Below are 27434 nucleotides of genomic sequence, written 5' to 3'. Positions count from 1 at the left end.
CCAGCCTGAGCTAGGAGATGTTAGCTCTTTCCCCAGAGAGCATCACCTACCTCCTGGTACTATCCTCCTCGACTCAGGGAATGGGACGGACCACTTTTTTTTTTTTTTTTTTTTTTTTTTTTTTCTGAGACAGGGTTTCTCTGTATAGTCCTGGCTGTCCTGGAACTCACTTTGTAGACCAGGCTGGCCTTGAACTCAGAAATCCGCCTGCCTCTGCCTCCCGAGTGCTGGGATTAAAGGCGTGTGCCACCACGCCCGGCTAGGACGGACTGTACCATCCAAGGCTCCTGCCCTACAGAGCCTTTGTCTTCTTGTATTCCATGTGTCAGGCTCTCCTGGCATACCCAGCTTTCCATCTCTGCCTATCTATGCCCAGATCTGATCCTCCAGGAGCTCTGAGTGCTGCCCCCACCCCACCCCAAGTAGGACATGGGTACTAGTGATCATGCTGACCCATGTGCCACTCACCCCTGGGCTCCAGGTATGAGATACCGGACACACAGATGGCTGATGAAAAGCAGCTGGAGATATTGCAGGACAAGGCCAACTTCCGTAGCTTCAAGCCCAAGCCCTTCAACATGCGTGAGTTCTACGACAGAGCAGGGCATGACATTCGAGACATGCTGCTCTCGTGCCACTTCCGAGGGGAGGCCTGTAGCGCCGAAGACTTCAAAGTGGTGAGTGAGGCCCCGGTATGGAGCCCCCCATCACCCTGGTCTCTAGAGGGGTGGGGGAGATGAGGAACATGGTCTATGTTTGCTCTTCTGGGAGGGGAAGCCGGTGTTGTTTGCTTCTGGCCGACGGGGACTTTCCTCAGCACGTGGTTGGGCCTTTGCATCCGTGATAGCAGGCAAGAAAGGTCGTGGTATAGACTATACAAACCACCCAGGCAGATGTTCACATACACGTGGACACACTTTACCCGGGGGTGGCCCTAATCCCTCCAAGCTTACATTCTGGGCCACAGAGGTCAGAGTCAGCAGTGGTAGGTACGCTACAGCCCTGCTACCCAAAAGTAGGCCTGCAAACTGTCATCTGGGAGCTTGGGAGAAATGACTGCCACCCCACATTCCTAACCCGATCGAAGCTGAATCTGCGTCAGATAAGATTCTAGGGCAATATAGCTGCATTCTAAGAGCTTGTGTAGCACAGGGAGTCAGGAAGCTTCCTCAGGAACAGCCACCCTCACCACAGAAGACAGGCAGGCTTACATGCATGTGTGCACGCATGCACGCGTGCACACACACACTCATGCTCACAGGGCAGGATAGGTTCCGCCTTGCTGTAGTCCCACATCTAGAGCCGGAGGCTCAAGATGCAACACAATTGCAGCTGAACTGGAGGCTCCCTTTGCTTCTGAAGATGGAGATGCCTTCCCTGCCATTCATATAACACCCTATCAATATAGCGCCCTCCGGCTCACACCACAGGCTCTGGGGAACTGACTTTGGAGACTGATATCCTAGGTGTTCTTGGGAAAAATCAGAGATTCCTCAGGGCTAAAAATCACTCAAAGCTACATGTGGGGTATATACACATAGCTGGCTCTCAGCTACACACACATAGCTGGCTGTAGGGTGCACACACATAGCTTGCTGTGGGGTACACATATAGCTGGGTATGAGATACACACATAGCTGGCTGTGGGGTACACAACTGCAATTCCATCCCTTGGAATGCTGAGCCTGATTGGGACTTTTGAATCAAATAGCTAGACCCCATCTCAAACAAACCAAAACTGTACCTAGACACATTGTGTTGACACATTGGCTCAGCTAGGAGTCTGAGGTAGGATGAGCAGTCGAGCCTGGGGGGTTTGAGACTAGCCTAGGCAACAAAATAAGATTCTTTCCAAAATTAAACAAACAAACAAAATCCTGGACACAAACGCACAGGCCTGTCTCTAATCCTAGCACTCCGTGAAACTGAGGCAAGAGGATTTTGAGTTCAAGGCACACAGCTTGGGCTATAGGGAGGACCTATCTCACAATTCAAAGAAGAAACACACACACACACACACACACACACACACACAGAGGCAAGAAAAACCCTAAGTATCTGGAGTCTAGACTCTCTCAATCCCTTGGCTAAGTAACCACATTATTTTACAAACGCACCGCCAGAGACAGGAAGCAGCGGAATAGCCTGCCTTCGCTCACTGGCTAGCTGGCTGATGAATGACAGATCCGGGATTAGAACCCACGTCTCCTTAGGTACCGATGTAGTGTGTTCTTATCACCAGTATTGCTGACCCTGAATTCCCCATGTCATTTCCATTGTTGGGATTGCTCCCCAGAACCTCCTTCCTAACTCTCCGCTCTCAGTACCTCTCTTGCCCCCCTGACCACTTTCTCTTCAACTTGCTTGCTTCTTCTTCACCTTAGGCAGCAGGAACCCACTTGTTTGTGTAGAGAGGTGAGAGCCCTGGGGATGTTTAACATTTCCTGCCAAGGTTACAGGAGAATTCCCAATCTCTTTAAGCTCTGCCTCGCACACCCATTTTTCGGCCATTGTCAATGCTTCGGCAAAGGTTACAGGACCAACGCTCCTTGCTGAGCCTCACCATCACCCCAGTGCACAGCAGGAAAGTCCTGGATTCCCCAGACCTTGAGCCCAGAGGGCTCCCTGGCTCACAAACTGTGTTTTCGAGAGGAATAGAACTGTAGGTGAGGGGTGTGTGTGTGTGTGTGTGTGTGTGTGAGAGAGAGAGAGAGAGAGAGAGAGAGAGAGAGAGAGAGAGAGAGGGAGAGAGAGAGAGAGAAGCTGCCCCTGTCTGAGCATATTGAATATACAAGCAGAAGGGAGTAATTCCGAGCGAGGAGAAGACTGCTGGCTTGGCATAGCTGGTTTGTAGTGTTGAATGTAGCAGGGAAGAGCATGGCTCAAAACAGGGAGGTGCTAAGGTATAAAATATGCATTTATGAAGCCCATGGAAGTTTAGTTGGGTGCTGGTGAGATTGCTCAGTGGTTAGAGGTGCTTTCTGCCAAGCCCGATGACGACCTGAGTCCAACTCCTGAGATCCACATGGTGGAAGAGAAGTGCCTCCCACAATTGTCTCCTGACCTCTGCGTGAGTGCTGTGGTGCTTGTGCACGCACATACACACACACACACACACACACACACACACACGTAATGAAATGTGATTGGCCTGTACTGTTTGAGGGAGAATTCTAAGCTATCAGATGGAGATGCGTTAGGTTTGCAGAGGTCTGGCGCCATCTGGGTCCTTTTTAAAAGAGCATTTTGTTATTTTAATGTGCATGTGTGTTTTCACATGTGTTTGTTATTTTAATGTGTGTGTGTGTTTTCACATGTGTGCATGAACATGAATATGTGAGCACCCTCAGAGGCTAGGGGAAGGGCGCTGGGTCCTCAGGATCTGGAATGACAGACGGTGGTGGGCATCTGATGTGAGTGTTGGCTCCTCTGAAAGAGCAGCAAATGCTCTTAACCACTGAGCCATTTCTCCAGCCCCAATGTGAGTTCTCGCTCAGAGGACAGACACACAGGCCAGCATTCTGGAGACCCAACGGTGGCACTTCTTGGTTCTATAGTGTCAGGAAAGGCTAAATGTTCTGTTTGTAATGTCTAATGCCTGACCCCGAATCCAGCTGGATCCAAATTCTTTGGCCTTTGCCCACTGCCGGCAGGTTGGCCTCGAAGTCAGGCTCCTTCTTCATCCTGAGCAGCACCATATATGCCTGTAGGGGTCTTAGAGTGACAGCCCGTGGGGACAGAAGGGCCTGGCTGCCGTTCTCCTTTGGCTCTCCAGTTCTAAGGGGGCTCACATTCGGTTCCTCTCCTCTTCTTGGTCTCATAATTAACATCTGTCTCCCGGCCTTATGATTCTCTGCTGTGCCTGGAGTACATGTCAGGGATGTGGATCTAGACCCTGAGCCAATGTAGCACTAACACAAAACAATTGCCCTCAGGGTCAGGGCCAAGAGGAGACTATCCTGGTATCCCTCAATACCAAGGTGCATTTATTTATTTATTTATTTATTTATTTATTTATTTATGAGATGATTGTCTTACTTTGTAGACCAGGCTGGCCTCAAATCCTCCCTTAGCCTCCCCCCTCCCCCCCCCCCGCCGCCCCCCCCCCCCAGTGCTAGGATCATAAGTGTGTGTGTCTCCGCAGTCTGCGGAGCAGGAAGTCTTAATGGAGGGCCAAGCCTTTGCTCTGTGTTTGTGGATACTGTATGCATGGGCATATGTGGACCTCTTTGTGTGTTTTCCAAAGGCAGGCTTCACATGAACAGCAAATGCTCTGTTCATGAGGACTGTTCAGGAAGGCACACAGCGCAAGGCTACTCTTGTGCCCAAAGAGCCCAGCTCCCCCATAAGCACAGGGAGTAGATTGCTGGTTACCATGTGAGGCCTGGGAGGATAGGGGCAGAGTAGGGCCTGAACCAAGTTGGGAGAAATTATTTTGAAAATCATTTGGGATTGAGAAAGTCAGGAAGCAGTAGGGGCTATCCCTAGGCAATCCAGTTGGGTAGATATCAGTAGCTCCCTTCTGAGCAGCCAAGAAAGCAAGGAAGGCCCAAGACAAGGCCATCTTCTTTCCTGGCCGGCTCCCTTCCTTCCCAGTGGGGTGCTCGGTTGCCAGAGCAACAAAGTCTGAAGCTCCCATCTCCTTCCCCACCTTAAGGGCAGCCAGGCCAAGGCAGGGCAGGGGTTCCATGGGGGTGGGGGCCTGGGGGACTCAGCTGCTGCTAGTCCCTGGGCGGGGGCTGGGGAGTGAGCACAGTCACAGCTGGTGGCAGCCTCCAGCTGCACCTTATCCATCCCTGGCAGTGGGAGCAGGATGTGGCTGGAATGCTGAGCGAGCGGCACCGACGGGAGGAGGGAGGGGGCCTGCAGATGGTTGCCCAATCCGCCCAATGCCAGCCCCTCCAGCTGAGACCCAGAGCCTTTGCCTAGGGAGAAAGAAGCAGGGATTCATGTCTCGGCCTTGGGAGAGAAAGAAGAAACAGACAGTGGGTGTCCTAGAGGTAGGGGTGAGGTAGGAGCAGAGGTAGGGGTGCAGGAGGAGCGGTAATCTTAAATAGGGCTAGACACACAGGGCAGGAATCTGTGGAGTGCCCACAAGATCACTCTAGATCCTGAAGCAGGGACAACCCTCTAATAAAGGGGAGGAGTGAAGGAGGCAGGCCTAGAAGGGGACAGGCCCTCCTCAGGGTTCTGAAGGGAGACAAGAATATTCTGGAACACCGAGGGGAGGGAGGTGCTAATCTAAGAGGAGGTGAGATCCCAGGGCTCAGACTGGGGACAAAGAGGTCATCCAAAGCCACCAGAGGCCTAATGGTGGCATAGCAGAATGATAGAACACTTGGTTGGCAAGAGGGAGGTACTAGGTCCAGCGACAAAAAGCATACATTTTAAAAATAAGTAAATCACGATTTAATAAGTAAAAATTTTAAAACAGGGGGCTGGAGAGATGGCTCAGAGCACTGACTGCTCTTCCGAAGGTTCTGAGTTCAATTCCCAGCAACTACATGGTGGCTCACAACCATCTGTAATGAGATCTGACGCCCTCTTCTGGTGTGTGTGAAGACAGCTACAGTGTACTTAGATATAATAATAAATAAATCTTTAAAAAATAAAATAAAACAAAACAAGTAATCAGAGCCCGGGGACGCCAATTCTTGGTCCTCGGACACTCCTCATTCTCACTGCACCCCACAGAAGCTCAGAAATGTCCTTAGGGGACATGATCCAAGCGGTTCTCTCTCTCTCTCTCTCTCTCTAACATGTGAGTATGCTGTCGCTATCTTCAGACACACCAGAAGAGGGCGCCAGATCTCATTACAGATGGTTGTGGGCTACCATGTGGATGCTTGGAATTGAACTCAGGACTTCTGTAAGAGCAACCGGTACTGCTGAGCCAACTCTCCAGTCCCCTAGTAGATTTATTCCCTTCAACTAGGGTGGTAGTGGTGAGGAGAAGGAGAGAGAGAGAGAGAGAGAGAGAGAGGTCCTGATGACCCCACCCAAAGGAGTGTGGGCAGGACAGACAAGCACACTTTAGAAGAGTCTCCACTCACTCAAGGAATCCAGACACGCCCCATCCTGCTCTCTTCCCTGGCAAGTACCTGAGCCAAGATGCAGGGTAGGGGAGAAGCTAGGCAGAGCCAATCAGGAACCCAGAGACCCTGGGGACGGGTCTCTTGCTGTGCCTTCCCCCTCTTTTCCCTGCATAGACTACTATCTTTGGGTAACTTAGCTCTCTCCCTCTCTCACCCCTCCCCCACCCTGGCTAGTCCTCCCAGACTGCTATCAGCTAAGAGGCTACTCTAAGCTAATTGATCTCTCTGCTCTTGCCTAAAGTAATAGGGAATTGATGTAAGTAACTAAGTGCCTCTGGGGGCAGAGTCGGAAGTAAGGGCTCTGAGGAGTGGATGTCTATCTAATGCCCAGCTGCAGCCGGTGGACAGCTCGCTGGGTGATGGGTGCTACACCCCACTGTGTCCTGGAGGCAGAATGCTAACAGACTGGTTGGGGACATTCTGCTATAGGTACAGGTCACTCCTGCGTGGCTTCAACTTTGTAGAGAGCAATTGTGATTATGGAGGGGAGGGGATTCCTCACTTGTCTGGTGGACAACTGGAGATTGGGAGTGAGAAATCAGAGGAAGAGGATGACAATTTCCGCCATTCACTCCCCTCTGACAGTCACTTCCAAATGCCAGCTCCTGCCCTGTGGCTGAGGTGTGGCAGCTGAATCTAGACTTCACTCCTACCCTTAGGGGACCTAGCGAGATCCGGGTAGAATCCTCCCACCCACCTCCTCAGCTGGCTACTTCAAACCCCCCAGGGTTACAGTATGCTTGCTCCCATTGCCCCCAGGCACAGATGACAGTTCTCTGGAGCCTTTAGCCATTAGCCAGCCAAACTGACGATGGGTTTTGCTCTGAGCTGTGACAGCCAAGGCTGCTACCTTCTGGTTGAGACCATATCCTCTTGGGTGGACAATCTGAAAGGCAGGGCAGGGGAGGCCACAGCAGGGCAGGGAAGGCCACAGCAAGGTGTACCCAGCTGGGCTGGAGGGCTAGGTGTGAGGCAGATTTCCACCAGACTCCCCGTTTCTAAGCCCAGTTTCCTGTGAGGAGATGGGTGGTGCTGAAGTGTTGTCAAGGGGCAACTTTATCCCCTGCTCCTGGGATAAAAAGCCGCTGAGATACTTCAGCCAAGGGTAGGTCTGTATTTAACGCGTGTGAGACATGGACATCCTTTGTTTTGTTTTTGGTGGTTTTTTTGTTTTGTTTTTTTGTTTTGTTTTTTTTTTTTAAGATAGTGTGTCTTAGTCAGGGTTTCTATTCCTGCACAAACATCATGACCAAGAAGCAAGTTGGGGAGGAAAGGGTATATTCGGCTTATACTTCCACATTGCTGTCCATCACCAAAGGAAGTCAGGACTGGAACTCAAGCAGGTCAAGAAGCAGGAGCTGATGCAGAGGCCATAGAGGGATGTTCTTTACTGGCTTGCTTCCCCTGGCTTGCTCAGCCTGCTCTCTTATAGAACCCAAGATTACCAGCCCAGAGATGGTCCCACCCACAAGGGAACCCCCTCCCTTGATCATTAATTGAGAAAATGCCTTACAGCTGGATCTCATGGGCGCATTTCCTCAACTGAAGCTCCTTTCTCTGTGATAACTCCAGCCTGTGTCAAGTTGACACACAAAACTAGCCAGTACACAGGGTTTCTCTGTGTAGCCCTGGTTGTTCTGGAACTTGTGCTGTAGACCAGGCTGGCCTCAAACTCAGGTAACTGCCTGCCTCTCCTCAGTGCTGGGATTTGAGGACTAGGCTGCCATGCCTAGCCCCGAGGGATACTTTTAAGTGATAGTGAAACTATTGAATTCCCTTAAGAAGTTGTAAGAACTAGGGCTGCTGGCTGGAGATGCAACTGAGTGGTGTGCTTGCTTGTCATTAACAGAGCCCTGGGAGATGGGGGGGGGGGGGGGAGGAAGGGAAGAGGGGAGAGAGAGAGAAGATCCCATTAGAGATGGCTGTGAGCCACCATGTGGTTGCTGGGAATTGAACTCAGGACCTCTGGAAGAGCAGTCAGTGCTCTTAACCGCTGAGCAGTCCCTCCAGCCCCAGTTAAGACCTTTTAAGATCCTATGAGTTCTAAGAAAGAAAATTTTTCCCACCCCCACCATCCATCAACTGACTGTCTCAGGGGACCGGGGGGTTAGACTTTGCTGTTCAGTGTTGTGTCTCTCTAATTGGTGTGCCCCCTCAGCATGCCAGGCAAAGAACATCCCTAAAGGAGATTTGACTGCAGTGGCCTGGGCCGTAGCCAACCCAGACTTCTCGTGGTAAACCCACCGCATGTGTGCCCCTCCATCCCGTGTCTGGAGGAGAATTCGGATGTAGTGTGTGGAATGGACATGTGTGGTTGTGCACAGGGTGCACACAGCTGTGTGTGTGTGTGTGTGTGCTGTGAGAGGAGCTTCTGTGTGGACACACGTGTTGTTGCCTGAGGAAGGAGTCCATGGCAGTGAATTTCAGTCTTGCTTTGAGATTATAAAATCCCCCTTATCTGTGCTCATTCTAGCTTCAATTATGTGTCTGAAGGAAGCTTGATATCACCACTGGGAAGACCAGGACACCGAGGGTCGGGATGTTACCTGGTTTGCCTGAGATCATGACGGTCTAAGGCTTTGACTTTGGATCTTCCACACCCAGCCTCTTCAGGCTTTGGGCACAGGGCTGTGTGTGGCAGACCAAGCTGCTCTGGGCTCCAGGACTGCATGTGTTCTGAGGAGAAGCGATGTGGCGAGGTAGGGAGGGAAGGAAAGGGTACAGAAGTGACCCCAGGAATCCCATCCCTCTGGAGTGAGCTCAATCTCTAGATGTCTGGTTTTTAGTTATTCTATTTCTTACTGTTGTTATGGGAAGAGCTAAGAGGGTTTTCTCGAGTAGCTCTAACTGGCTGGAACTTGCTCTGTAGACCAGGCTGGCCTTGAATTCCCAGAGATCCACCTGCCTGTGCTACTTAAGCGTTGGGATTAAAGGTGTGTGCCACTACCCCACAGCTTTATTTTGTTGTTTTATTCTATGGAAACTATGTAGACCAGACTGGCCTAGAACTCACAGAGATCCACCTGCTTCTGCCTCCCAAATATTGAGACCAAAGGCATATGCTATTCACACCCAACAACACCTCTGCTTTTTTTTTTGGGGGGGGGGGTTGGAGACAGGGTTTCTCTGTATAGCCCTGGCTGTCCTAGAACTCACTCTGTAGACCAGGCTGGCCTCAAACTCAGAAACCTGCCTGCCTCTGCCTCCCAAGTGCTGGGATTAAAGGCATGCACCACCACTGCCCAGCTCACCCCTGCTTTTTATTTATTTATTTTTTTAAAGATTTATTTATTTATTATATGTAAGTACACTGTAGCTGTCTTCAGACACTCCAGAAGAGGGAGTCAGATCTTGTTACGGATGGTTGTGAACCACCATGTGGTTGCTGGGACCTGAACTCCTGACCTTCGGAAGAGCAGTTGGGTGCTCTTACCCACTGAGCCATCTCACCAGCCCTCACCCCTGCTTTTTAAAATTTCACCATCTTTTCAATCCCTACAACTGGTCCCCTGACTCCCCTCCCCCACTGCAGGAAGTAGTCCCAGGCATTCTCACTGTACCAGAGAAAGTCACACCCCAGAGCAGTGTGGCATCAAGTCCATCCCCATTGCATTCTTTTTTTTTCCCCCCAGAGCTGAGGACTGAACCCAAGATCCAACCCTGCATTTATTTTTTAAAGTTTATTTATTATTTAATAATAACACTGTATATTTATGTATTATTTAATAAGACACTGTAGCTGTCTTCAGGCATACCAGAAGAGGGTGTCAGATCCCATTACAGATGGTTGTGAGCCACCATGTGGTTATGGGATTTGAACTCAGGACCTTCAGAAGAGCAATCCATATTCTTACCCACTGAGCCATCTCGACAGCCTGCCCCCCCCCATTGCATTCATGATCAACATCCTTAAGTTGGCCTGCAGTGCTACGTGGGAATCACCCTCGTCATCCTGGCCAACTGATCCACCTCCTCTGTGGTTCCTGCAAGCTTCCTGCCTCTGCCTTTCCTAGCTCTATTCACCCCTCCTCCCAACAGATGACCTTGCTCCTCCCAAGATCCTAACCCCCCACCCCTGTACCAACACCTGGAAGGGAACATTCACTTTATCTAGAATAGTCTCAGCGCACTCAGACCCCCTCTACCTGCGTTAGGAGTTGTAATCTGGGGTTGTCTCTCTACTCCTCGAGTGGAGCTGTCCTGCTGTCACTGAAACATTCAGGATGCTCCACACTTAAAACACACTCGCCTGAGCCAGGCTCTGTGGTCCATCTGTGGTAACCATCTACTTAGGAGGCTGAGGCCAAGATGAGTACTTCAGCCTTGGAGTTGGGAACCAGCCTGGATATCACAGTAAGATCCCAAATAAATAAACATGTGACCAGAGTCAAATAAAAACACATTCACTGAGTGCTTCCTTTGTATCATACTTTGGGCTACAATAAAAAACAAAACAAGACGTACACCTTTCACCTCCACAGTACCCCATGTTTTTTCTTTTCATTTTAAATTTTTTTCTTTTTTGGATTTATTTGGTTTTGTTTTGGAGGGGGTTGTTTTGTTGAGACAGGGTTTCTCTGTATAGCCCTGGCTGTCCTTGAACTCACTCTGTAGACCAGGCTGGCCTCGAACTCAGAAATCCGCCTGCCTCTGCCTCCCGAGTGCTGGGATTAAAGGTGTGTGCCACCGCGCCCGGCTGATTTATTTGTATTTTATCTGTATGGGTGTTTTGCTGCCTCCATGTGCATGCAGTACCCGAGGAGGCCAGAAGAGGGCATTATATTCCCTGGAACTGAAGTTACTGATGGTGGTTAACAGCCATGTATGTGGTCTGGAAGAGCGCTGCTTACCCACTGAGCCATCTCTCCAGCCCCCTCCACATTATGGGGATTCCCTCTGCGATGTTATTAACAGCGATGTGTATGGTTCTCAATACGCATTTCCTCAACTCCATCTTACCCAAGCTTGCCTTGTCCCTGATCTGAATGGCTTTAATCAAAGACCAGTGGTGACCCTCATGTTGTCAAATCCAGTAAACATGTTTTATTCTTGATCTTCAAATAGCTTTCAAAACTGGTGAGCCAAGCCATGTGTGGTGGCCCAGGCATTCAGACCAAGCTACTAAAGAAACTGAGGCAAGAGAATCCCAAGGTCCAGGCCAGCCTAGGCTACCCAATGAGATCATGCCTTAAAAAGCCAAGGGGAGGGGGCTGCAGAGATGGCTCAGCAGTTAAGAGCACTGACTGCTCTTCCAGAGGTCACCAGTTCAATTCCCAGCAACCACATGGTGGCTCACAACCATCTGTAATGGGGATCCAGTGCCCTCTTCTGGTGTGTCTGAAGTACTCACATACATGAAATTAATCTTTTTTTTTTTTAAAGATTTATTTATTATATATAAGTACACTGTAGCTGTCTTCAGACACTCCAGAAGAGGGCGCCAGATCTCGTTGTGGATGGTTGTGAGTCACCATGTGGTTGCTGGGATTTGAACTCTGGACCTTCGGAAGAGCAGTCGGGTGCTCTTACCCACTGAGCCATCTCACCAGCCCGAAATTAATCTTTAAAAAGAAAAAAGATTTATTTAAAAAGGAAAAAAGTGAGCCGGGCGTGGTGGCGCACGCCTTTAATCCCAGCACTTGGGAGGCAGAGGCAGGCGGATTTCTGAGTTCGAGGCCAGCCTGGTCTACAGAGGGAGTTCCAGGACAGCCAGGGCGATACAGAGAAACCCTGTCTCGAAAAACCAAAAAAAAAAAAAACAAAACGAAAAACCAAAAAAAAAAAAAAGAAAGAAAAAAAGAAAAGAAAAAAAGGAAAAAAGCAAAGGGGAGTTTGACAATGGCCTCTATAAGCTCGATATTTGAATACTTGGTCCCCAGTTGTTAGGACTGTTTGAGAAGGAGTAGGAAGGCTTCTTAGAAGAGGTGCCACTGGGGGCAGGCTCTGAGGTTTCAAAGCCCACACTATTCCCAGTGTACTCTCTCTGCCTCCTGTCTGTATCTTGTAGATCAAGACATGAACACTCAGCTCTTTCTCCAGTGCTGGGACTGCCTGCCTGCCTGCCTGCTGCTGCTGCTGCCATGATGGTCATGGACTCTAACCTTCTACAACTATGAGTCCCATATTAAACGCTTTCTTTTATAAGTTGCCTTGGTCATGTTGTCTTATCACAGCACTAGAAAAATAACTGAGACAGAAGTTGGCACCAGAAACAGTGTCTCCTCTGTGATTTACTATAGGGGGCCTGCTAAAGGCTCCAAACACCAGTCTTATCTACTACTGGCACCTCAAGTACCACTGGGTCTGCTGGATCATATGGTCCAAGTGGTAGAGCAGCCTGTACAGCAGCCTGGGCCTGATGAAGAGCCTTCTGGTGTTCTAGGCCCCACTCAAAGTTAGCAGCTTTCTGAGTTACTTGGTGTATGGATTGGAGTAACACACCCAAGGGAGGAACGTCCTGTGTCCTGACTCCAAATCAGCCCCTTAAGCGTTGAGCTTCTTTAGTGGTGGTGGGAGAGGCCAGGCGCAGTAACTTGCCCTTCACCTTAGAAAGAAAATCGCTACATACCCCATACCACTGGATTCCTAGGAATTTCACGGAGGTAGAAGGTCCTTGAATTTTGGTTGGATTTATTTCCTGCCCTCTGATGTGCATATGTGTCACCGATGAGTCCAAAGTGGTTGCTGTGTTCAACTGACATGATTGGTTTCTTTTTTATTACCAAAATAAGACAACTTGACCAGGCAGCTTATCGAAGAAAGCATTTAATTTAGGGCTTATGATTCCAGAGGGTTAGAGTTCATGACCATCAAAATGGGGAACATGGCAGCAGGCAAGCAGACACGGCACTGGAGAAGGAGCTAAGAGCTCACATCTTGATCCACAAACAGGAGGCAATGGCAGCTAATTGGGGGACTTTTGAAACTTCAAAGCCTGTGACAAGTGGCACACCTCCTAATCCCTCCCCAAAAGTTCCACCAACTGGAGACCAAATATTTGAATACATGAGCCTACAGTGGGGCGGGGGTTGGGGGCGGGGGTTGGGGGCAGGGGCGGGGAGCTTTCTAATTCAAACCACAGGGAAGGAGGGCAGGTAGCCTTGTGTTTGCATGAAGACCAGGGTCCTATCACCATCCCTGCACAGCAGGGTATGGCGGCTTGTTCTATAATCCCAGTGTTTTGGATGTGGAGGCCTCAATATCAGTAGTCCAAGCTCATCTTCCCTACATAATTAGTTCAGAGCCAGCTGGGATACAAGCGACACCCTGACTCAAAGGGTGGGGGTGGAAAGGTGGGAATGCGGGCACATTCTCATAATCCCAGCTCCTGGGAGATGGAAGCAGGAAGATCAAGAGTTCAAGGACATCCTCAAGAGAATCAGGAGATCAATGCTATCCTCAACTACTTGGCAAGTTCGAGACTAGTCTGAGCTCCAGAAGGCGCTGTCTTTAAAAACTGAAACACAAAAGGAAACAAGATAAAGAAACAAACCAACGGCTAAGGGGCTGGGGCAAAGCTCCATGCTAAAGAGCTTGTCTCCAAGCAGAAGGCTCTGGCTTTGATCCACCCAGAGCTGCAACAAACAGCAACAAATTGTTTTCATCATTTTCTAAACCATTAGCTTTCCTGACTGTAGCATCACGGCTTAGCCAGGATGTCCAGCCACTTCTGTTACTTTACCAGTTCAGTCTCTCTACTTGGCTAGTGTGTACTGTCCACACTCAAGGGCCCAAACTGGCGTTTTATTCTTCAAGTCATAAGGATATAATTTAAAGGCACAGCTCGAAGAATTTTGCCCTGGACTACCTTACACTGCAATAGTACGAACTACATTGTTATATATTTTCATGGACACAAAACATTTCTGGCACTAGGTGGTTCCTTCAGGTGAGTGCCACCCCACAGGGGGAGGTCTGCCCTAGTTCTAGCAGTAAGGGTAAGTTTCACTTCTCTTAAACATCCCACAGTTGTGCTCCCCCACCCCACCCCCACGTCTCAGGGTGACCTACTTTTGCTGGTGATCACCTGGGAGAGTCAGTCATGTTGCCATCCTTGTTTCTTTTTCAATGCTGTGTGCTATCTCATTATATTCATAGAATGCAACTTATTTAGATGTTCTACTATTGCTAGACATTTGGGTTGTCACCAGTTTGGGGCTGTTATAAATAGAGTGACTGTGAACATTCTTCTTCCTGGTTTTTTGGTTGACACCTGTACTCATTCCTCTTGGGTATGGAGGGAGAAGCGGTGGTTAAGTCATAAGTAGGATTCTATTTAGCTTCAGTGGATAACGCCAAGTCAGGCCTCTTTTTCATTCTTTCTTTCTTTTTTTCCTTCGTATTCTATTCTTGGGCAATCACACCTTCGCTCTTGACTTTGAATACCATCTACACGCTGCCTGCCTGCTCCAGGTCTCAGGCTGGCTCTCTTCTCATGACTTCAACTCCAATGACCAATTTTCCATTAGCGCCTTTACTCAGGTGGCCTTGAAGCTCCTAAAAGCCATCAGGTGCAGAACCACCCTCATATCATCTTACTTCTCAAACAAGTCCTCTTCCTGAGTGTCTGCTCTGGGAGCACCCCAGCAGTTACACAGGCCCTCTCTGACACCCCATCTCGCTCACCTGCCTTGATAGACCCTTCCAAGGCCTGGTGAGAGCTGCAGCTTCATCTGCAACTTCTCCTTATCTCTCCCTCTCTTTCTGTTTTGCTTGTTGTTTTTTTGAGGTGGGGTCTCGTGTAGCCCAGGTTAGCCTGAAACTCACTGTGGAGCCAAGGATGGCTTTGAACTGATCCTCCTGCCTCACCCTCCCAAGTACTGAATTATAGGTATATATACCACACCCAGCCAAAACCTAGCTTTGATTTTTTTTTCTGATCCTTCAACAGGAAGCATACATTACTATTGGACCAGGAGTCTTACAAGGCCAGGTGACTTGGTTTCCCTTTCTTCCTTTCTAGCCACATCTGACTCTGTTTAGTCCCTCAGTCTCCTGTTTAAAACATACATGGGCCAGGGCCAGGGGAATGACAGACAGACGGAGAAATCGGGAGCAGCACACAGAGAGGCAGAAGCAGAGAGATTATTTCTACTGCAATTCAAACCTCGCTTCCTCGGGAAACCTTACCGATTCCCCAGTTTGAGTGAGGCTCCCCGTCCTCTGCCCCAGGAGTATTCTCATAACATTCCTCATAGTTTGATTCGTAAATGTTTTAAATCACAAGACTGCTCCCCAAGGGCAGGATCCAGCCCACTCTCTGCTCCCCCCCATGTTAATGAGTGAGGTAGAAAGAAGGAGTTTAGAGCCAGATGACCTCCTTTTAATTGACAGTCATCTGTTGGCTTGTTTGCTGGCTTGCTTTTGAGCTATTCCTTGAACTATTTGCTCTGGCTGTCCTAGAACTTACTCTGTAGACCAGGCTGGCCTTGAACTCACAGAGATCCGCCTGCCTCTGCCTTTTAAAGTGTACTATCACATCTGACTCTAATCTTAGTACTTGCTCATTAGGAGACTGGAACTGGTTTTTGTGGCTCAGCCCTGTGTGTGTGTGTGTGTGTGTGTGTGTGTGTTATGCATGAATGTGGGTAAGCACACTCGCTCATGTGTGCCTGTGTAGTGCTGGGTGTCTTCTCCTACCTCTAGAAAGGGCTAGAATAAATTATTCTATTTTGGGGCCAGACAGAGCGAGGCCTGGAGCAAGAGGGAGAGGGAAGAAGGAAAAATTATTCTATTTTACTAAATGTATTTGTATTTTACATGTATGTCTGTGCACCATGGAAGGGGATACAAGATCCCCAGCAGTTGTGAATGGGTGCTAGGAATTGAGCCCAGGTCTTCTAGAAGAGCATCCAGGGCTCTTGCTCACTGAGTCCCTTCATTTATCTTTTTGGGAACAGACTCTCTCACTGAACCTGGAGCTCACGAATTAGCTGGGACCCAGCTAGTCACTGAGCTCCAAAGAATCCACCTGTCTCCACCTCTCCAGTGCTGGGATTACAGACAGCTATCCACTTTCTGCGTGGGTACTAGAACTGAGATCCTCATGCTCCAAGCATGTCACTGATTGAGCCGTCTCCTGAGCCCGGGGTTCAGTTCTTGCTTGTCAAATGATGATGAGGTCCCTCTTTGCCTGGGCCGTGTAAAGAGCCCATGAGTTAGTTGAAAACCACCAAACCTTGCCCAGATGTGGAAGGAGGTGAAATTCAGAAGGGATGCAGAGAAAGGAGCCACCCAGGTGCCACACACAGCTGGTGGGGAAGGACGTGGGGAAGACAGTCGTCCTTGGCTGGAAAGCCCTGACTCGTTATTCACTGACTTATTTTTACTTTAATGTAAGGTGGAGGGGGCTGGTGAGATGGCTCAGTGGGTAAGAGCACCCGACTGCTTTTCCGAAGGTCCAGAGTTCAAATCCCAGCAACCACATGGTGGCTCACAACCATCCGTAACGAGATCTGGCGCCCTCTTCTGGAGTGTCTGAAGACAGCTACAGTGTACTGACATATAACAAATAAATAAATCTTTAAAAAAAAAAATGTAAGGTGGATGTTCATAGACGAGGTCACCCAACCTCTGGCGTCCATACAAGGACACATGGACAAGAGTGCATATACATATGCACATATATACGACTGTAGAGCCCTGGTGAGCCTAGAATTTGTTTTGTAGACCAGGCTAGCCTCATACTCACAGATCTGCAAGCCCCGCCTCTCCGCCCCCCAAGTGTTGGGATTAAAGGTGCAAGGGTCTGTGTTCATGTGCACCTGGTCATCTCCTCAGGGGCCACTGTGTGTGTCCATAGTCTCTGTGTGTATCCACAGTGTGTGTGTGTGCCCACAGTGTGTGTCTACAGTCTGTGTGTGTGTGTCCACAGTGTGTGTGTGTGTGTGCCCACAGGGTGTATGTGTGTGTGTGTGCACAGTCAGCGTGTGCACAATCTGTGTGTGCATGCATATGATATGAGTACGTGCACATGCATGTACCTGTATGCACGTACATCCACATCAGTGTATGTGTGTGCCTGTATGTGTGTCCGTGCCTGTGTGTCGCTGTATAGGAGTGCAAGGTTGTCTTGGTGTAGGTGTGAGGGGAGTTATATCAGCTCAGTGTCCTCGGAAGCTCCTGTCCCTCTTCACAGCCTCCTCAATCCACCTTGAAGCTCCCTCTGCCTTAGTTTCTGCTTGTGAATCCAGGTCGTCTGAAGGAGAGAGACAGTGCCCTCTAGTGGGCAAGAGGCAGATGGGCAGCTACGGTCAACCCCAGCCAGCACCGCTTAAGCCAAGGCCTCTGAAACTGTCCTGAGGAAGGGCAGCACAGCAGGCCCTGCCCCCTGAGAACTAAGGCCTGGCAGACAGGAGAAAGCTGTCCATGGGGCAGCAGACAGAAAGGGCATCTATGCGTTCGTACAATAACAACAGTTGAAGGTGGCTGATCTCTCCTCAGACCCAGCCTCTCTTGTGGGCTTTTCTTTTATACCACATCTCTCTATGTAGTTTGTGTAGGAGGTGTGCACTTGGGAGGTTAGAGGACAACGTGTGGAAGTCAGTCCTCTCCTCCGGCCACGTGAGTTCTGGGGGGTCAAACCTTGGTGCTCAGGCTTTGTCGGCAAGCTCCTACCTTTACTGCGGCCATCTTGCCCATTCACCTTTAATTTAGTTTTATCTTACTTCTTTTTCCTCGATGTAGCCTCTCCATCTCGACCACTCCCTCTCAAAGGCTCTGCGCTCGAGAGGAGTGGATTGCCTCACATCTGAAACGTTTTGAGTAAGTGACTGACCCTGAGGCAGGCACTGTGCCCTGTGGAATCATCAGAGAAGATATGAATAGGGTATTGAAAACGATCCAGGGAGCTGGGCACAGTGATGTGCGCCTGCAGACCCAGCTGCTTGGGAGGTGAGACAGAAAGATGACTGGAGCCCAGGGGTTAGAGACAGCAACACAGTAAGACCCTGTCTCTTAGAAGGGTCAGAGGGGCTGGGACCGAAGAGATGGCTCAGCACTGAAGAGCACTGCTGCTCTTCCAGGGACTGCCTGGCCCCTTTCCCAGCACCCATGTAGCAGCTCTCAACCAGCTTCCAGTGATTTGGGACTCCGGTTCCAAGGGATCTGACACCCTCTTCTGACCTTCTTATTTTGACACACACTGTGGCACATAGTCACACATACAGAAAAAAAACACCCACAGGCATAAAATAAAATAATAAAAAATTTTTTGTTTTTTTTTTTTTAAAGATTTATTTATTTATTATATGTAAGTACACTGTAGCTGTCTTCAGACACTCCAGAAGAGGGCGCCAGATCTCATTACGGATGGTTGTGAGCCACCATGTGGTTGCTGGGATTTGAACTCTGGACCCTCGGAAGAGCAGTCGGGTGCTCTTACCCACTGAGCCATCTCACCAGCCCTTTTTTTTTTTTTTTTTTTTTTTTTTTTTTTTCAAAACAGGGTTTCTCTGTATAGCCCTGGCCGTCCTGGAACTCACTCTGTAGACCAAGCTGGCCTCGAACTCAGAAATCCGCCTGCCTCTGCCTCCCAAGTGCTGGGATTAAAGGTGTGCGCCACCACTGCCCAGCAATAATAAATTTTTAAAAGTGATCAGAAGGACCAGACATGGTGGTGTGCCTTTAATCTTAGCATGTGGGAGGCAGAGACAGCTGTATCTCTGTTAGCTCCAGGCTAGCCTGATTGACATGATAAATGCCAGGCCAGCCTGGGCTATAGAATGAGACCATGATAACAACAACAACAACATCAGCATCAGAGGGGCCAGCAAGTTGACTCAGCAGGCAAAATCAGGGACCCACGCCACTATGCCCACCCAGCTCCAGGCTTGAATTTGGTTCTGAGAGCCCATCATGGAAAAGAAAACCAATTTCTGAAAGATGTTTTCTGACCACCAACTCACATGCATGGTGATGATAAATAAAATAAAAGAGATGAGATAAAGAAAAAAATGAGCAAGAAGTCCTAGGCTGTGAGCCTGGTGAGCCTGGAAATGTTCTGGTGGCTGGGTGCTGGGCTGGGGTGGGGGTGGGGGGGGGTGCGGCAGTGTCAGCAATGAGGGTGCCAAGAGTGAGCTTGACCATGATACACTGAGGAGTTTTAAGCGGAGAAATGGGCAGGATGGCATAACTGAACTGAAGGCACAGACCTGGGGAGTCATTCAGAGGGGATAAAAAAAATTGAGATGCGTCTAAGGGGAGTGGAGGGCTGGAGAGGGGTCAGACCTCGTGGCTTTCTCCTCTTCTGAGGCTCCCTGTCTCTAGAGGTAGAGCTGAGTGAGGCTGAAAGCTGCTGTCGGCTCTTCTAGAACCAGCACCTGCCCCTCATCCCAACACACCCCAGGCTCTCTCCCTTGCAATGCAAAAGGAACAGAAGGCCCTGCTAGACTTCTTCAGCCTAGACCTACTCCTGGCCCTGCTGAGAAAGGGTTAATCTGCTTTGCTCCCCTCTCTCTCTCTCTCTCTCTCTCTCTCTCTCTCTCTCTCTCTCTCTCTCTCTCTCTCTCTCTCTTCCTCCCTCCCTCCCTTCCCTCTCTTAGGTCACCTTCTTGGCCCTAGAGACTTGGCTGCTGGCTCAAGTTCCAAGTTCCTCATCCAGTGGCCCTGGGTGACCAGAGCACACAGAAGGGCCAGGGGCATGGGGGTAGGGCTTGGTCCAAGGAGGGCAGAGGCAGCCTCAATACCAGAGCTGAGAGGCAGGTGAGAGGCACCAGAGCTTGAGGGCAGCTCTCAGGTTGGTTCCAAGCTCTGTTCAGCTGCTCCAGGACTTTCTGTCTCCACACTGGTCACAGTTCCTTCCACCCTCTGGAGGAAAAGCCTCTCACATTCCCCTTCTAAAATGGTTTTGTTGTTTTGCTTTGTTTTGTTTTGTTTTTTAGGGGGGAGGGCAAGCTGGGGACCGTGGAGGGCATGGTAGTGTTCTGTCAGCAAGCTTTCAGCTTCAAGAGTCCCTCCCCCAGTGCTGGGAACTGGTCAGAAATGAGTCTGTGGTCAGTGAGAAATATCTGCTAATGGAACCCGGGCTGCCCCACAAGCCACAAAAAATGGGGGTGGGGGGAGGGAATGAGACCTAAGTGTGCTGCGCTTGGCTTGGCGGAGGGATGCGGACCTAAAATAGAGCTGTAGGTTAGGGGAGAGTGGGAGTTAAGAGACTAGTGTTGGGTCGGGAATGGCAAGGGTAGTGGAGATTCAGGGAGTAACAAGGTAAATCCGGGTGGGTGATGGGAAGGTAACTAAGTATCAAAGAAATAATAGTGAACAGAGGCTGGGAGATGGGGAGGGGGTGTCAATGAGTGGCTATGGGTGGAGAGGAGTTAGAGAGAATGCCTGCAGAGGACGGGAGGCTTGGAGAGCTCAGAACCAGAGCTAGATGAAATGAGAATAAAAGGAGCCCACAGAACTGGGGTGGGGACGCCGAGGGGCGTGTGGGGGAGCCGTGGAGGACGAGAGTATTGTGTGTGTCCTGGAAGAGGGCAGCAACTGAGGTCATCCTGGCAGTGAGAGGAGCAGGCTTCATCTCACCTGAGGAGAGGGTACCAAGAGCCCAAAACCCTCACCCAGACGAAGCCAGTGTCAGACAAAGGTCTTCAGCTCTCCCCATCCCTGGCAAGGCCCCCCCTTCTCAGCAGCTCAGCATCAATTATTCATCATCGGCACAGGCCACGCCCTCTCTAGCAGAGCAGACTGGTCCTCCTCCTCATGCCCTGCCCCAGCTCAGCCACACTGCCACAGAGGCTCTGGTGAGGAAGGACAAACAGCCCGGCCAGCGGAGGCCTGGCCAAAGGGTTAGGTAGCTGGCCCTGCTGGACCACACCTGAAGTCCAATCTCCGTCCCCTCCGGCACCTTCTTCCTGTCTCCTGGAGAAGATGCCCATCCAGATCTTTTGCTCTGTGTCATTCTCCTCTGGAGAGGAGGCCCCAGGATCCATGGGAGATATCTGGGGTCCCCACCACCACCACCGGCAGCAGCAGGACAGCTCAGAATCGGAAGAAGAAGAAGAGAAGGAAAAGGAGTCAGGGACGGAGCTGGATGAGGGTGACTCACCTAGGGACTTGGTGGCCTTTGCCAACAGTTGTACCCTCCACGGTGCCAGCCATGTCTTTGTGGAAGGGGGCCCAGGGCCACGGCAGGCCCTATGGGCGGTGGCCTTTGTCATAGCACTGGGTGCCTTCCTGTGCCAGGTAGGGGACCGAGTTGCTTATTACCTCAGCTACCCGCACGTGACTTTGCTAGATGAAGTGGCCACCACAGAGCTGGTTTTCCCAGCTGTCACCTTCTGTAACACCAATGCCGTGCGGTTGTCCCAGCTCAGCTACCCTGACTTGCTCTACCTGGCTCCCATGCTCGGGCTGGATGAGAGCGACGATCCTGGGGTGCCCCTCGCTCCACCTGGGCCAGAGGCTTTCTCGGGCGAGCCCTTTAATCTCCATCGTTTCTACAACCGCTCTTGCCACCGCCTGGAGGACATGCTGCTCTATTGCTCCTACTGTGGGGGCCCCTGTGGTCCCCACAACTTCTCAGTGGTGAGTGGGACCCATGCTTACCACAACACCCCAAGAGTATATGCCATGGCTCTCTCTGGCCATCAGGTCGGCTCCTGAGGCTGGGGCTGGTAACTGCTGAACCCTACCTAACCTGGGCTAGAACTCACCTAGGATCCCAGCGTCTGCAGCTAGATTAAGGGGCCCCCAGGTGCATAGCTTTTCCTAGTTGTGTCTTGAGATATGTCGCCACCAGTAATTAGCTGCTGTTCTGATGCCTGGAGTAGCCTTTAGTCTCATCTGCTCTTTTCCAGACCTCTCCATGGCCCCAAACCTTGTTCTAGCTATGAGGTCAACCTTTGACCTGCTGGGGGCTGCCTGTGACTGGCCAGTTGTTGACTATCACCCTGGAGTGATAGTTGTGGGGAGGAGTCACCGTTTATCTAGAAGTGCAGAATGGAGTCATAGATGGAGAGGGCAGGCCTCCCTTTACCCCCAACACCTTGTCAACAGATTCACAACAGGAACTTCATTGCATCCTTACTTTGTCTTCTGTGCTCTTTCCTATGGGAGTCCAGCCCCTACCAGTGCTCTCTCTCTCTCTTTCTCTCTCTCACTCGCTCTCTCTAGGTGTGTGTGTGTGTGTGTGTGTGTGTGTGTGTGTGGTCCATCTGTTGGTGAAGTTGAGAAACCTCTAAATCAAAGCCCTTGCTCTTAGCACCTTCACATTCAGAGGTAAAGGGACTTTCTAGATATGGAACCAGCTGTCGTCCCACGATCTCCCTAGATTAGCTCATAGTCTGGTCTAACCTGATGCCCCTCTAGCCCGTGTAGATTTCAGATGCCTGGCCTTCCCTTCCATACCCATCCCTCTATGCCCTACCATGTAGGAGTGCATGGGTGTCATTCCAGTCCCTGAAGCGATTGTAACTCGGTGTTTTGGGCCACTGGGCCTCAGTAAGAGCAGAGGCCACAGCATCTTCTAAAAAGCAAAACGTCTCCCTTGAGGCCCTCTGTGTGCCTCACCCAAGCATCTAAGTGTGCCATGCTGTGGTATTCAGTCCTGATTCCTGGGAGAAGAGGTGATATGCTGGAGTAAGTTTGGATCTTGGTGTGGCAACTGGGGCTGCTCTTGGGTTCTACTGACAATGGGACAATGGTGGGCACGAGAGAGGCTGAGAGAGGGAAGAGACTGAAAGGCTTAGCTTTGAGGGGCTTAGGTGTGGAGGAAGGCCTTGGAAGGATTTCTAACTCAGGGGTGAAATCCCAAAGCAAACATCTAAAGATCTGCTTCAGAAGGCCTCAGAGGTTTAGCAGTTATAGGATCATGGTGACAGCTGCACACGTTAGGGTCCCAGCAAGATTGTCTCTTGATAGTTCGGTTGAAAAGACTTTAACAAAGGGGCTATTTGCAAGCCCTGAGCAGGATTAAGGAAACCAGTAAGGGAGGGCGATGGAGTCAGCCTTAGTGGGGAATTGTATCACTCCTAGGCTGAAGGAGCACAACTGGAGTCCTCCTGGCAATAGTTACAATGTTACAATGATGAGGGGCTAAGCCACTGCTGTTTTAGAGACGCAGAGAGGGGATCAGCACTCCACTCTCTCTGTCTGCCTGTGTCCAATCCCTTGTAGTTCTCACTGGTTAAACAGGACCAGAAGCTCGTCTGGCTGGCAGGACTTTCATATTCTCTACTCTGCCCTCCACCAGGTCTTCACAAGGTATGGGAAGTGCTACACATTCAACTCGGGCCAAGATGGGCGGCCACGGCTGAAGACCATGAAAGGTGGGACTGGTAACGGCCTGGAGATCATGCTGGACATTCAGCAAGATGAATACTTGCCTGTGTGGGGAGAGACTGGTATGTTAGCCTGCTTAGGAACACCCTCCCTGGGTTTCTCTGAGTCCCTCTGGCCCTAGACTCAAGTAGGGCTCTACTGTGTGGCTCTAACACCAAATTCAGATTCATCCCCTTTCTCCCAAGATCTCACCATGTTTGCCTTTGCCCTTATGTGACTTCCACACTCTTGATTCCCTGGCTCCTCCTTCCTGGTTTAGTTACTCTCCAAGGTAACCAGGCATCCTCTTCCATCAGTGGCCGCCACTCACTCTATAAATAACTCCCTTTCTTCTTGGACTGCCTGGCTGTCTGGTCTCAGGGGACTTGGGGGCAGAGAGATGGGGAGAAAAGAGAAGGGGATGAGGAGAGATGGAGAGGGGCCGAGACAGTGACAGTCCAGGAGAAATAATCTGAAACAGCAAGATGCATTGCCGACGCCAGGTAAGAGAGGTGTGTAGGATCCTGAGGTCACTGGAGTGTGGTGGAGTTGCTAACATAGGAGGATGGAGATGTGCTTGGACCCCACTGCCTCCTTACTAAGTCCCAGTGGGAGCTGCTTATTACCAGGGAGGGAGGTGTGATGCCCCATGTTCCGGAGATGATTAAGGACTCAGAAATCCTCCCGGTTCTCATGCCTTCATCTTCACAGACGAGACATCGTTCGAAGCAGGCATCAAAGTGCAGATCCACAGTCAGGACGAGCCTCCTTTCATCGACCAGCTGGGCTTCGGCGTGGCCCCAGGCTTCCAGACATTTGTGTCTTGCCAGGAGCAGAGGGTGAGGGGCTGCAGCAGGTGTTGGGGAATTGAGATGGAATTCTGGGGACTGGGGAGATGGCTCAGTGGGTAAAGAGTTTATTATGCAATCAAGAGGATCTCAAATGAGACCCCAACACCCATGGAAACCAGAGTGGTGCACAATTGTAACCCCAGCTCTACCTGGGGGGGCTACAGAGACAGGTGGATCCTTGAAGCTGGCCAATGAGCTGCCCCAGATTCAACAAGAGCTCCTCCTTCAAAAACAATAAGTAGAGAGAAATAGAGGAACATATCCGACATCTACGTCTACTTCTAGACTATGCATGGGGGCACAAACACACACACATGCACACACACACTTGACACATACACATGACATACACACACATGCACACACACACTTGACACATACACATGACATACACACACATGCACACACACACTTGACACATACACGACACATATATACACATACATACACATACACTTGACACACACACATGACACACACATACACACACTTGACACACACACATGCACACATACTTGACACATACATGCACACACACTTGACACAAACACATGATACACAAATACACACTCATGCACACACACACACTTGACACACACTTGACACATACACATGACACACAAATACACACACATGACACACACATGCACACACACACTCACAGTGGTGGGTGATCAAGAATGGGAGGAACACTCTGTAAACTCTAAGACCTTAGCGCTCCAGGGGTAAGACTCCCAAGCTCCATATCTTGGCAGAGAAGTCCATTACGGGGAGTTGGGGAGAAGCCCCCACACTTCCCCAGCTCCCCGGCTCTCCCAGCAGCTCATCTACCTGCCCTCACCCTGGGGCACCTGCAATGCTGTTACCATGGACTCGGATTTCTTCGACTCCTACAGCATCACGGCCTGCCGGATTGATTGTGAAACGCGTTACCTGGTGGAAAACTGCAACTGCCGTATGGTGCACATGCCAGGTCGGGCTCAAGATTCCGAGCACAGCCCTGGGCTATCTCAGGCTACGCTGCCCCTCACCCGTGCTCCGTCTGTATTGTCTTTCCTAACCCTGGTCCCTGATCACTTCATTTCTTTTGTTTCTGGCTCTTGTCTCTTGGTCCCTGCCTATGTCTGCAGGGAGTAGGGGGAGGGTTTTTAAAGGGTGGGCTGGAGAGTAGGTCCCTTCCAGGGCACCAGGGTTGGCTTCTGTCCCAGCTTCCAGCTTCCTCCTTACATAGTACCACAGGATCACGAGACCCCTTTAATCTCTACCTGTCCTTCTCCTTTCCTTTGCAGGGGATGCCCCATACTGTACTCCGGAGCAGTACAAGGAGTGTGCAGACCCTGCTCTGGGTGAGCATCTTTGACCTGGGACAGTTAGGGGGAGGGAAGAAAATGCTGTCTGTCCCATGCACAGGCCACTGAGATCAAGGTTAAATTTGATTGGACAATGTCTGTATGCTTCCAATGTCTGCATCTGCCTCTAAAAGCCGAGAACTGCACCTTCGAAGGTCTCTGTGACGAATTAATAAGAGTCTCTTGGGAGAGCCTTCACCCTCTTTCAGCCTCAGATGGTTGGTCCTTTAGAATCCCGGTTAAATACAGGGGCAGGAAGGCTGGGTGAGGATGAGCTGAGGATAGATGCAGGGCTGAGGTGATTGAGAGAGGGTCCTAGGGATCTCTGGGGTAGGATCGGTATGTCCATATTGGGAAGGCACTGGCAGGAGGACACCACTCAACCTGTTCTTTTCACATGGGTACAGACTTCCTAGTGGAAAAAGACCAGGAATACTGTGTGTGTGAGATGCCCTGCAACCTGACCCGCTACGGCAAGGAGCTGTCCATGGTCAAGATCCCCAGCAAAGCCTCGGCCAAGTACCTGGCCAAGAAGTTCAACAAATCTGAACAGTACATAGGGTAAGGCTCAGGGCAGGGCCCTTGTACAAGGACTGCAGAGGGTATGGGTGGACTTTAACAAGAGTCTCTGGGGGCACAGGGAAGTGGAGATAAGTCACAGAAGGTCCAAGAGGCACCTGAAGCGTGTGGGTTGTGTGTGTGTGTGGGGTGGGAATCAAGCTGGAATAAGTAATTCAGGCACTCTCCTCCTCTCTCCTTCTTTTATCTTCTAACTCCATCTCCATCGATGTAACTGGGATCGCCTCCACTTGCCAGCATGCAAAGTGTCTCTTCACGCATGCCATTTAATTGAATCCTCACAGCACCCCTAGAAGGCAGGGCTCTTCATTAGCATCGCAGGAACAAGGAACACCGCCTCAGAGGGGCTCACGCTGAGGTCTAGAAAGGGGCAGAGGTAGGACTTGAAGCTAGCTTTCTTTTTTTCCCCCTCTCCCCTCTGTGCAGGGAGAATATTCTGGTGCTGGACATTTTCTTTGAAGTCCTCAACTATGAGACCATCGAGCAGAAGAAGGCCTATGAGATCGCAGGGCTTTTGGGTGAGCTTGGGAGGGATCAACCTTCTCCTATGCCTAGGATAGGATACGGCTCCCTCCCACCCCAAACTAGGTGCCCTCAGCCTGTCCCATCCCCAGGGGCCCTTCCCTGAGCCCTCTGGTATGGCATGAAGTGGAGAAAATGGACCAGGCCTTCTCTTAGGACAACGTGGACCAGTCAGGCATCAGAGGAGGGGTTGAGGGATAGAGGCAGAAGAACCTGCTCCATATGTCCTTGGAAAGTGGTCCAGACACTAAAAAAGTAGTGTGTTTTGTAAAGAATTTATTTTTTCTTGAATAAGAAACATTCATTTTGGGGAAGGAAAATACAAAAAAGAATAGAGAATAAAAATCCTGCCAGAGTCTGGTGGTCTGACCCTTCTGTATCGGGGGCACCAATCTCGGCAAACATGGCTGGCCTGCCCCAGTCCTATTGTGCCCCAAAGCCCCTTGGTCCTGAGTCCACTAACCTCTCTGACATGACCCCACAGGTGACATCGGGGGCCAGATGGGATTGTTCATCGGGGCCAGCATCCTCACAGTGCTGGAACTCTTTGACTATGCCTACGAGGTAAGGAGGTAAGGGGGCAGGGCTGGGCGGGGCCACCCCGATTGGGGATTCCGGCCCACCCACCCTGCCCTGAACTTCTCCCAGGTCATTAAGCACCGCCTGTGTAGACGTGGGAAGTGCCAGAAGGAGGCTAAGAGGAGCAGCGCAGATAAGGGCGTGGCGCTCAGCCTGGATGACGTCAAAAGACACGTGAGGGAGCAAGGCAGGGAGGCGAC

General features: G+C 50.5%; 1 protein-coding gene across 3 annotated transcripts in view; it reads left to right on the top strand.

Moving 5' to 3' along the window:
• Asic1 (acid sensing ion channel subunit 1) overlaps positions 1 to 27434 on the top strand; it is a 31678-nt gene that overhangs the window by 1915 nt on the left and 2329 nt on the right. The window contains exons 3-11 of one of the 3 annotated variants that reach the window (XM_021183599.3): positions 482 to 677; positions 23287 to 23437; positions 24066 to 24193; positions 25028 to 25178; positions 25495 to 25551; positions 25962 to 26115; positions 26560 to 26651; positions 27140 to 27219; positions 27304 to 27408. In XM_021183599.3, the coding sequence (XP_021039258.1) occupies positions 482 to 677; positions 23287 to 23437; positions 24066 to 24193; positions 25028 to 25178; positions 25495 to 25551; positions 25962 to 26115; positions 26560 to 26651; positions 27140 to 27219; positions 27304 to 27408 (1114 nt within the window). Of the gene's footprint in view, positions 1 to 481; positions 678 to 20850; positions 21621 to 23286; positions 23438 to 24065; positions 24194 to 25024; positions 25179 to 25494; positions 25552 to 25961; positions 26116 to 26559; positions 26652 to 27139; positions 27220 to 27303; positions 27409 to 27434 lie in introns of those variants that run through there. The other 2 variants (XM_021183598.3, XM_085831929.1) reach the window with 2 other exon arrangements.

The sequence above is a fragment of the Mus caroli genome, unplaced genomic scaffold (assembly GCF_978045245.1).
Source record: "Mus caroli unplaced genomic scaffold, Mus_caroli_1 scaffold_16, whole genome shotgun sequence".
NCBI lineage: Eukaryota > Metazoa > Chordata > Mammalia > Rodentia > Muridae > Mus > Mus caroli.
This window is presented reverse-complemented; position numbering and strand designations above follow the sequence as displayed.